Source organism: Lissotriton helveticus, chromosome 7 (genome assembly GCF_964261635.1).
Source record: "Lissotriton helveticus chromosome 7, aLisHel1.1, whole genome shotgun sequence".
Lineage (NCBI taxonomy): Eukaryota > Metazoa > Chordata > Amphibia > Caudata > Salamandridae > Lissotriton > Lissotriton helveticus.
Genome location: NC_136068.1, coordinates 136,683,942 through 136,696,233, shown reverse-complemented (window position 1 = coordinate 136,696,233; position 12,292 = coordinate 136,683,942). Strand labels below are relative to the sequence as shown.

Below are 12,292 nucleotides of genomic sequence, written 5' to 3'. Positions count from 1 at the left end.
TTAAGCTGGTGCATTAGAACCATAAGATATTTTAAGATGCACACTAATCAAACCATTAAGCAGAACACTTTTCTCCTTGTAAACAATTTATTTGTGGCAGAGTTTAAAAAAACAATATTGTACAAGTTAAGTCCCATATTCTGCATCAAGGTTGCATCACTTTCCTGGCCACCTCCATTGACACTCGAACAATGTGTTCCTCCCGCTTTCTCACTTTCTCTTTTGCCCGCTTTCCTTTTCCCGTCACCTGGGGGTATATACATAGGCCGCTGATAACGCCACACACCGAGTATACGAATGTAGCACGCATGCTCTCACAAAAGGCCGTATGTAACCCAACCGGCATATAATGTTGTCAAGCTTTTTCCCCCCTCGGGCGACCTATACTGTACTCCTGTTTACTGTACCTTGTATATAAAACTCTTTCTCAATAAAATTCACTTGAAATCATCCCCAATGCAAAATCTAATCAGCTAAATCTCGTAATGCGCTCCATGTACTCCTGATAGACCTGCTAAATATATGTGAAGTCTAAAGACCTGATGTAACTTTTTTTGTGTCACTTCCTGTGAGTTCATGGTTGTGATGCTGCTTCCTGTGATATCAATTCCTGTGATGCCACGTGCAATGTCGGATGTATGACGGTACGACGCGGGCTATTACCACGCATACCGTTACAACGCGTGTTTTACAACGCAAGTCGTTACCACGACTTGCGCTGTAGGGTGCGGACTTAGGAATAGTTTAATTTACTATTCCAACACCAGTCCCCGTAGATAGTAGGGAAGGTGTTGGAATAGTAAATTAACTATTCCTTGTCCTTGAGCGCCCTCCAGCGCAAGTCGTGGTTACGACTTGAGTTGTAAGCGACGCGTCGTAATGGTAGCGCGGGGTAACATCCGCGTCGTAAAGGAAGTTCCCCGCAATGTTACGCGAAGTGATGTCACCAGCTTTGATATCACGCGCCATGATGTCACTTCAATACTTCCTAACTTGGTCAGTCCCCTCACTTCTTTTTTTGGACTTGTGTCCTGACTACCGTTTAGCTTGGGCCCTCATTATACCTGTGCTCCCCTCTACTCAATGTGTCACTCACCCTCTTCAAGCGCCTTCATTGTGATTCGCCCTTTCAGCCCAGGGTTGGCGGTCTCAGTGCCCAGCACGGTGCACAGCAGGGCGGCGACCCAAAGTATCTTTTGAAGCATCTCTAAGTCAGACCCTGTTGGAAAAATAAAGTTTTAGTCACCACCAAAACCAAGACAGGCACCTGCAGGATCACAAAAAGAGAGACAATAACACCCATAGTTAAAACTTCAATTTGAGGCCACTGTACGAGGACAGAGGGAGCTGGCCAATCAGAGCAGAGCAGGGTATTCACAGAAGGAAGGTGGGAGGAAGATGGGTCTCTTTTCCCTGGTCTAGTCTGCACATGCAGGGTGCCAAGCACCTAATACTTATAGAATTTAAAAAAAGCAGGCCTGCTGATTGTAGGAGGTGACTTTAACCTCCCCCTAGACCCTATAACTGACCGTCACTCTAACTGCTCCTACCACCCAACCCGCTCGCATGCTAGCTTGCACCGCATATGTTCCAGATTCAACTTACACGACTCGTGGAGACTCCAACACCCTGACGGCCGCGATTACACCTTTTACTCACCTCCTCACAATTCCTACTCAAGGATAGATTATATTCTCATCAATAGCCCCTTTACACACCTCATAGAGGAAACCAATATTGCCCCCAAGTTGATCTCAGACCACTCAAGCGTTCAGACCAAACTAGTAGGTTCCAGATCCATTCTCCCCCCTAAAAGGTGGAGGTTCAACGACGAAATATTTTCTGAACCAGAAAACAAGCAAAAGATAGAGACTGCCATCCTAGACTACCTCAACCTAAATGACACCCAGGAATCGAACATTGCGACTGTATGGGAGGCACTTAAGGCCACCCTGAGGGGTGTTATCATAGGAATTCGTGCTCATGCTAACAAAAAATTAAACAAAGAATTGACCACTCTGGAAGATAACATTAAAAAACTAGAAACCGCTCATATAGCAGATCTCCAAAACTCTCTGATTTTAAACGAGCTCACTAAGCTAAAATACGAATACAACTCGATTCTCAGTAGAAGAGCGGGGGTCTGGGTCAATAAGTTCAAGGCTCTGAGAACGTGTGAAGGTAACAGAGCTGGAAAGATCTTAGCGTCATATCTAAAACATAAAAAAAAACAATTCAACATCACTTCAGTTAAAGATAGTAGCAATGTCATCCAAACCAAACAGGACCTAATTCTCCATACCTTTAAGTCATTCTATCAAGACCTGTATAAAAATAACCTGACCTTTGATTCGGAAGAATGTAACAGGTACCTAAACTCATTAGGTCTCCCTAAACTCAACGACACTGACAAAGCCACACTGAATTCCCCACTCACCCTACAAGAGGTTTCAGCGTCCATTAAAACCCTTAAATGCAACAAGGCACCAGGCCCTGATGGCTTCTCAGCCAGCTTCTACAAAGAACTCACGAACTCTCTGAGCCCGACTCTTTTAAAGCTATTTAAGTCCTTTAGCGTAACAAAAGGTATAACCACATCAATGAGTGAAGCTACCATTATAGTCATCCCTAAAGAAGGCAAAGACCCACTGTTGACCAAAAATTACAGGCCAATATCCCTAATCAACTTAGACTGCAAGATATATGCAAAGATTCTCGCCACACGACTAAACTCGCAACTACCAAAGTTGATTAGTACATCACAAGTAGGCTTCACGAAACAACGCATGTCTAACGATAATACTAGAATACTCTGCCACGTCATTGAAAAAGCCAGACTACTCGCAGGCCCCGCAGTGGCTATTACTCTTGACGCAGAGAAGGCGTTCGACAGAGTATCCTGGCTTTTCCTTAAGAGCTGTATGTCCGTCTTTAATCTTGGGGAAACATTCACTGATTTGGTAATGGCCCTATATCTTTCACCATCCGCACGCATTGCTATAAACGGTTCATTATCGGACCCTTTTTCTCTAGAGCAAGGGACGAGGCAGGGGTGCCCCCTTTCCCCTTCGCTCTTCCTCTTAGCAATGGAACCCCTCATAACTAATATAAAAAACAACGAATACATCAAGGGAGTGAAATTTGGAGATACGTGCGTCAAACTGGCCGCCTATGCGGACGATATCCTGATTATGACAGAATCACCAGACACCTCCATCCCTGCACTAATGAATACCATTGACAGATACTCCACACACTCGGGATACAAACTCAATCGGGATAAGTCGGAGGTCAAGCCACTCAATATTTTAACCCCCAAAGAGGTATTGGGAAATTCAGGGCTTTGCTGGCAAACAGAATTTGTGAAATACCTTGGTATTGAATTCGGTGACTCCCTTGTGGAGACTCTCCAACGGAATGAAAAGTTAACCTTAAACAAAATCAAGACCCACTTAGATGGTTGGTCCCCTCGCTTCATTACTTGGTGGGGAAGAGTGGAGACCATCAAAATGATGATATCACCACTAGTTAACTACCTCATATCTATGCTCCCTCTAACTCTTACACCTGACTTCTACCACAAACTAGACATGAGTATTTCAAACTTCCTTTGGAAGGGGAAAAAGGCTAGAATCAGCATAAAAAAGCTCCGCTTAGATAAAACCGCTGGGGGGGTCAACTTACCAGATTTCAAAAGATATGAAACTGCCTTTCTAGCCAAACAAGGAGCCCACTGGCTCTCACCATCGTCTGACTATACTCCAGTATGGCTAGAAATCGAAAACGAGATTCTAGAGGGTATTGCCCCTAGCGCGGCTCTCTCTTCTAACCTAAACAAGCTACCCCACTCTAAATCAATCTTCCATAACACCAAATCTGCTCTTCTGAAGTTTGACAGAACCCTAGAAAACAGCATTCGGGGCTCACGTTGGGAATCCTTATGGAACAACCGCAACATTTTGTACAAAGGTAAACCCCTACACATAGCTTCATGGATCAAAAAAGGCATACTGTTCCCATATCAACTATTTGCGGTTTCATACTCTATTCCATTCAGAGACCTACAAACCAAATACGACCTCGAACCAATTGAATTTTATAACTTCCTAAACGTAAAAACAGCACTGTCCAAAGCCAAACTCTCCCGAACACCACCCTCCCTTCCATCATACCTAGCCAAAATTAACAGGCTTGGACACCAGGTTTCCTACCTCTATAGACTAAGTCGCCCCCAACAATCTAGCCTCATTGCTCCAATCACGCAATTCTGGAACAACCTTGCGTCCAGGCCAATCACAGAAGTAGATTGGACCAATACATGGGTATCCTGTACGAGACACAAAATCAGCCCCACACTTTCTCAGACAAAATATTGGCTCCTACACAAGGCCTTCTGGACCCCGGCGCGATTATTTGCACACAACATTACCTCAGACGCCTTCTGCTGGAACTGCAAACGTGCGGAGGGAGACTTACCTCACATTATCCTAGACTGTGACTGTGTAACACATTTTTGGGAGAAGATATTCGAGTTTATATCAAAACTATTCCATATCACACCAACCAAAGAGCTCCCCTACTTAGTTTTTGGATTCACCCAGGACCCTTCCCTTGAAGCAGACGATAAGGCCTTACTTGATCTCCTCCTCACTGCGGCGATCAAGACTGTCCTTAATAACTGGAAAGATACCAACAAGGCCAACTTCGCAGGGTGGTTAAATTGGATAATCAGCTTACGCGGTGCAGATAATATCGCACTTCAACAGACACCGTGGCGCCCGCCCACGAGAAAACTGTGGTTAACCCTTGATAACTACTTCACGACACATAAGCCACCTTAGGTACCCTTTTCCTTAATACTAGTGGTATATAATATCTGTTACTGAATGTTTACTGATTATGCGATGCATGCTCTGCTGCCTCCAGCGAGATATTGGTTACTGTACTCTTGAATTGTCATTGACTATTGTTGAAACATACCGTGTAGCACTTGTAAATTGTGGATTTCTGAACATATTTGTACTACTGGATTTACTCATTGTTTGTTACTGCTGAAACAACCAATAAAACTTATTGAACATAAAAAAAATTTAAAAAAAGCAGGCCTGCTGTATTCTTTCATGATGACAAAACACAGAGGGCACACCAAATGCTGGAGAGGCTAGGTAAAGTTTTACCAGAAAACACATTTCCCACATAGAATGAAAAGGGCCCCACATAAAGTTATTGACAAGCCTGGAGAACAGTCCCCAATCATCTTCCACCCAAATCTACCCAAAAAGTACATAGTAATGAACAGTACTAACTCTCTCAGAAACTAACTTCAATATAATTATTGTAAACTTCATTTTCAAAAGTGTGCTTTTATTTTCCTACGTAGTTGAGTCAATAGCAATCTCCCCAAACATGGCCGACTAGCTAAAGCAATCATCTCGCCTCCTTTGTTTTTATTGTGCTTCTGTTTTATATGTCTCACTCTAATATATTATACAATTAGCTTTGTACAGTCAGAGTGCGATGGGAAGATTTGAAATATATTCAGCTTTTGTTTACAAAATGTAAAGTTGAACATTTAGTCTGTATGAAAGGTTTTCCCTTTAGCTCTGCAATTTGTTAAAGCAGGCAGTAAGCCTGTGCAGTTCCTTTCAAACTGCAGTGCCACTGTTTGTTGCTCTGCAGAACAAGAATCTGTCACTGTTCCCTCTTGTACTTTTAAAGACAGACTCACCGCAATGCAGCTGCTCAGAGGTGGATAGACTTGTATTTTGGTTCCACTCCAAGGGGCACCTGCCATTGAACAAAAAATAACTCAATGGTATTTATGAATAGAGGGTGTGATTATTTAAAGGAAGGCCAGGTGGGCATGGGTCTTACATAGAGTGCAGACCATGAGGGGTAGCCGAGTCCCAAGCCCCATGCATAGTCACAGCCATCAGCATGCCCTAACTGGAAAGTTCTTTGTCTGAACATACGGAGTTCATGGAACATGGAATGGATGACTGAGGCCCAGATGTAGGTAAATCTAATTTATCGACTCATAAATACCGAATTTTACCGATTCAGTATTTATGAATCGGTAAATTAGAAGGAGGCAGATGTAGGTAATTCTTAATTTACAATTACCGAATCTGTAAGATTCGGTAATTACCGATTCTGTAATTACAGAATCGGTATTTGCCATTGATTCCTATGGGCCTTGAAGCCCATAGGATTCAATAGCAAATACCGATTCTGTAATTACAGAATCTGTAAAATTACCGAATTTACAAGGGGGACAGGGTGTCACTTTGACACCCTGTTGCACCCAAGTTTCAGGCTTGTGTGCCATGTGACAGACAGACATGCCCTTAGGGCATGTCTGTGAGCAACATGGCACAGGTGTACATGCACAGATGTGCATGTACACTAGAATTCGTTATTTACCATGGAATAGTATTCCATGGTAAATAACGATTCGGTAAGGGCCTGTGGCACTGATTACAGTGCCACCTACATCTTGATTTACAGAATCGGTAAATATACTGATTCTGTAAATGAAATGCCCCCTACATGCCAAATCCCAAATACCGGTCGGTAACGGCCGAAATCGGCCATTACCGACCGGTAATTGGCGACCTACGTCTGGCCCCCGGTGTCTGGTAGGTCTCTCAGACAAGCTTGCAAATCTGCAGCTATTTGTGGCACAGCAGACCCCCCAAACTTGGCCTGGTACAGTGCTTAATTTGTAAAAAAAAAACAGAAGTGCCAGGACCCTCATCTGCAGCACACAGTGCCCCTTCCACTGCTGCCAATGGCAGTACCAGCACAATTACTAATCATTACACTCATACAAGTGTGACAACCCAGTCCCCTCTAGGTCCCCAAAGCTATAAGAAAGGCTTGGGCAGCAGTCAATAGTCATTTTTAACAGCGCCATCATGTGGCAGACTGGTACCAGTCCTGGTGTTGGCAATTAAGTGCCAATGCTGTGCACCAGAAACCACCGGCTCAAATTAAGCACTGGCCTGATATCTTATAGAAGACAAGGGTAGGGCTCACACTGATAGAATCTTGTGCCTCCAGAATGATGCCACAATGGGAATCGTCTTGTGGCAGTCAGGCATCCACCATACCCATCATGCTACCTTGAGATGTTAGGGGCGCGCGAATGGTCTCTCCCACCCCTGCCTGTAGATGCTTGTCAGGGATTCTACCATTATCCCAAAGAGTTGGCTGTGCCAGTAAGGGGATCTGGGCAGTGCGCTGGCGATGGTTGGCAATGCTCGCCACAGGGCTAGGACTTCCACGCCGTTCACTTTGGAGAGATTTCAACTCAAATTTCCTCCTTTGTCACCCTTGGCTACCAGGGTGCCTGCATTTGCCAATTGCCAGATATTTTTCTCCAATGTTTGCCCAAAACCCACTGGAGGGGCACTTCTCTTCGTAATTGAGGCTTATTACCGTGATCTACATGTGCGTCATAAGGGCGTGCATATAGGTCAACAAGTCAACCAAGGGATTAGTATTGTGCAGGTAACCTGGTAACAATGTGAAAACATTGTTCTCCGCTGCCGGAGGCATGGGCATGGTACCACTGATGGATGAGTGCCAGAAATGTGGGCACACCTGGCAGATTCTTCTAGGCCCACAGGAGACAAAGATATACCCTGTGTGACTCTTTGGTAGCACTTAATTTTCAATTTTTTTATTTTGGTAGGTGGGAGAGAGATGGAAAATCACAGTGCCACACAACTAGAGCCTTCTATTGTTTGCCTATTTATTTTTGGTAGAAACTAAGGAATGTTCTCACACACCCTGTCTATTCGTCTATACCTTGATACTTCACCGCTGTCTGGCTTTAAGAAGAAGGGACTGGATTTCAGACCCATGAGCCCAGTGTACAATCTGATTTTGTGGTCGCAAAGTATGTGGTTTTGTAACATTAACATCAGAAGCTGCAATGTACTAAAGCTGCTTTGTGAGTCGAAAAAGTCTTTCTGACTTGTAAAGTCCATTTTCCTAACCATTTTGAATCAAATGGCAAAAGGCATGTCCCCCTCTTCTTTAAAAATCATATTCTTCCCTTGAAGGCATTCCCAGCATGATCATTTTATTTAAAACAGCCTCTGATGCTTTAGAATTTTTTTTTTCACTTACTTAGGAAATGCTACTGCAGAAACGGAGGTATATTGTCCCTTGCCGTGCTTAATCTTAATTTGAGCAGGTGGTTTCCGGTGCTCGGCACTCACCAACCTCGGACTCAAGCAACTGGTCAACACCCCCACCCACTACGCCGGCCACACGCTTGATCCCGTCTTCTCTTCCAGCAAGTACATCACCTTCAGCCACGCCACCGGACTCCACTGGACCGACCACAGCTGCGTCCACTTCAGCTTCAAAAGATCCACGACCCACCACCACCCGCAACAGGTACCTCACAGGAATTGGAGCAAGATCACCGCAGACCAGCTCACCACCTCCCTCAGCCAGAGCCCACCCGCCAACACAACGGACCCCAACGAAGCAGCCCGCAACTTCACACAGTGGCTGCCCGCCTGCGCCGACGACCTCGCGCCACTAAAGAACCCTCCCAGCAGACCCAGAAGCAAGAAGGCATCCTGGTTCACCGACGACCTCAAGGACTCCAAGAAGACCTGCCCCACCCTCGATAAAGCCTGGCTCCTCGACCGGACCACCGACAACATGACCGCCCTCAAACACGCTACCCGCAAGCACCACCAGCTCATCCGCACCACCAAGAAGAAATCCCTGAAGGAACGACTGGACAACTACGCCCACGACAGCAAAGAGCTCTTCACTATCGTCAAGGAGTTCTCCAACCCCAGCACCGGCACCAACGACATCACTCCGTCACAAGACCTCTGCGACTCCCTCGCCTCGTTCTTCCACCGCAAGATCGCCGACATCCACAACAGCTTCGGCGCCCCACCCACGCACCCAACCGTCGAACCAACGCCCCCCACCGCCACCCTTTGCACCTGGACCACGGTGACCACCGAAGACACAGCCCACACGATGAACACCATCCACTCCGGATCACCGACCGACCCCTGCCCACACCACGTCTTCAACAAGGCCGACTCCACCATTGCACCCCAACTCCGGAACATCATCAATGCCTCCTTCAACACCGCCACCTTCCCGGAGAGCTGTAAGCACGCCGAGAACAGCGCCCTCCTGAAGAAACCTACAGCAGACCCCACCGATCCCAAAAACTTCTGCCCCATCTCGCTCCTCCCTTTTCCTGCTAAAGTCATCGAGAAGATCGTCAACAGACAGCTGACTGCCTTCCTCGAGACGAACGGATCCCTCGACCCCTCGAAGTCCGGCTTCAGAGCCAACCACAGCACCGAGACCGCCCTCATCGCAGCCACCGACGACATCCGGACCCTGCTCGACAAGGGGGAAACAGTGGCCCTCATCCTCCTGGACCTCTCCGCTGCGTTCGACACGGTCTGCCACCGCACCCTAGTCCAGCGCCTCAGCAACATCGGTATCCAAGAGAAGGCACTGGAGTGGATCATCTCGTTCCTCGCCGGAAGAACACAAAGAGTCCGCCTCCCCCCGTTTCGCTCCGAGGCCACCGAAGTCATCTGCGGCGTCCCGCAAGGATCTTCACTCAGCCCCACCCTCTTCAACATCTACATGAAACCTCTCGCAGCCATCGCACGCCAGCACAACCTCAACATCATCTCTTATGCCGACGACACCCAGCTGATCCTCTCCCTCACCAGAGACCCCGACACCGCCAGAACCTGCCTATTCGAAGGGATGAAAGACGTCGCCGAGTGGATGATGGACAGCCGCCTGAAACTGAACTCGGACAAGACGGAAGTCCTCATCCTGGGATCTTCGCCCTCCGCCTGGGACGACTCCTGGTGGCCCCCAGCCCTGGGCACCGCACCCAAGCCAACCGACCAGACACGCAACCTGGGCTTCATCCTGGACCCCTCCCTCTCGATGACCAGACAAGTCAACGCCGTCTCCTCATCGTGCTTTAACACCCTGCGTATGCTTCGCAAGATCTTCCGCTGGATCCCGACCGAGACCAGGAAGACTGTCACCCAGGCACTCGTTACCAGCCGACTGGACTACGGAAACGCCCTCTACGCCGGAACCACAGCCAAGCTACAGAAAAGACTCCAGCGCATCCAGAACGCCTCCGCCCGACTCATCCTGGATGTCCCCCGACGCAGCCACATCTCCAGCCACCTGAGGAACCTGCACTGGCTCCCCGTCGACAAGAGGATCATGTTCCAGCTCCTCACCCACGCACACAAGTCTCTCCACGACCTGGGCCCCAAGTACCTCAACGACCGCCTGACCTTCTACACACCCACCCGCCAGCTACGGTCCACCAGCCTCGCCCTCGCAGCCGTACCACGCATCCGAAGAGCCACCGCCGGAGGAAGATCCTTCTCTTACCTGGCTGCCAAGACTTGGAACTCCCTCCCCATCCACCTTCGGCTGACCCAGGACCATCTCGCCTTCAGGAAACAACTCAAGACCTGGCTGTTCGAGCAGTAGCATACCCCTCCCCCCAAGCGCCTTGAGACCCTCCCGGGTGAGTAGTGCGCTATACAAATGGCATGATTGATTGATTGATTGAATTGTCAACACCAGCACTTCTAACAGCTGCCACGTAGTGGCGCTGTTTGTTTAATTTAGAGATGAGCAGCACAACAGTTGTTTAATGATTAAAAAGAACTAATATCTGTCGCCCACAGCATTCTTATAGCTTTAGGGGCCTCAAACATGCTGAATTGTCACACTTGTAGCAGTGTGATTGTTAGTAGTTGTGTAGGTACCGTCATTGGCAGTGCAGGCAGTGACAATGTGTGGTGCAAGCTTCAGTGGCACTTTTTTTTTTTACAAATTAAGCACTGCTTGCAGCCCTTGCAGCCCTCCATCCCTGCATTCCCAGGGAGCCCCACCATGCCTCATATAGGAATGGAATATGGTATGCCCCTGTGAGTAGTCTGTGGCATGAAGGTTGAATATCAAAACACAAAAGATCTGAGACATACTTACAGACCCTGAAGGAGTTGACGATGTGAGGTCTGTGCGGTCTGTCCACCTCCTACAGTATCTCCAGACCGCGCTTCATTCATGCATTCATCAGTGGAAGAGAATGATTACCATACGCAGGTGGCAGAGGACTGACTGATAGCTCTCCTGTGGGTCGCAAAGAACTTGGTTGGAACATTTATTTGTCTTCCTCCTATGAACGTCACCTTGATAAACACACAGAACCTGTTTCAATGGTGTGATGTTCCAGACCTAATTAAAACTGGCAACAATGTTCAATTGCATCATCACCGCACTCTTCAGTAAACACGACTTCCGGATTATTCCAGGAAGCCATTGGGTGTGTGTGCATAAGGGTTTAGCTGATCGACCATCTTGCAGAGTGAAAGACAATGGGCCTCATTTAGAGTTTGGCAGATGCACAAAATTGGCAACTATCCGGTTAGCTGTATCTCAACTCCATTGTAGCCGACGGCACTTGTAATACGGCGGACGGAATGTCCTTCACATTTTGACAGAGTATCCTGTCCATCAAACTCTAAATAAGAGCCAGAGGTTTCAGAACCATAGCAGGCCCAATTCACAAAAAGTAGTCGAAAATTTACACCCGTAAGTTTCCTCTAAGTAGAAAGTCAGGATACCTTTACTCATCATGTGTGTCCCAAAAAGTGACAGGTGCCACGCCCCTAGCTGTGTCCTTAAAAGTGACAGCCTATGTTTTTGAGTCTTTTCTCCGACGACCATGAAATTCACACAACAATCCACAACTCCTTCTGGGAATCTGCTACAGACACAGAATTCCAAGAGTGGTTCTGGAATGTTTTCCCAAGTCCATGTTATACCACACCATTATCATTTACACATGTGCCTATGTTTGTGGTGTGGTTATACCTTTATGCATGAGTAAATGTAACACAATAGTGCAATTGCACTATTTACTTTATTTTTGTTTGACAAAGAACATTGTTTTACCTGTTGACAAAACAATTTCTTCTACAGCCGCTTGAAAGAGGTATATCTTTGATGTGTGCATGTTTGACTACTTTCCAATGTACTAATGTACTAACACACAACAGTGCACCCAAGAGGAACGCGGGGCACCAAAATGCACAGAAAGCAATAGTTCCTGGGGACATTGAAGCAGCCAGTGTCATCATGACATTGTCTCTCTCCACATGATAGGATTCAAGCAAGTCTAGGATCCAACCTTCTCACAGCTACTTTCCAAGGGATCCCTGCTCTGGAATCCCCACTCCACACCTGT

The 12,292-nt window shown here is 47.0% G+C and overlaps 1 protein-coding gene across 1 annotated transcript in view; it reads right to left on the bottom strand.

The window, feature by feature from the left end:
• LOC144768237 (bactericidal permeability-increasing protein-like) overlaps positions 1–11,166 on the bottom strand; it is a 145,561-nt gene extending 134,395 nt beyond the window's left edge. The window contains exons 1-2 of the mRNA XM_078651744.1: positions 11,032–11,166; positions 1,097–1,219 (exon numbers count right to left, since the gene is read on the bottom strand). Coding sequence (XP_078507870.1) covers positions 1,097–1,205 — 109 coding nt within the window. The 5' untranslated portion in view covers positions 1,206–1,219; positions 11,032–11,166. The remainder of the gene's footprint in view (positions 1–1,096; positions 1,220–11,031) is intronic.
• Between the last annotated feature and the right edge of the window lie 1,126 nt (positions 11,167–12,292).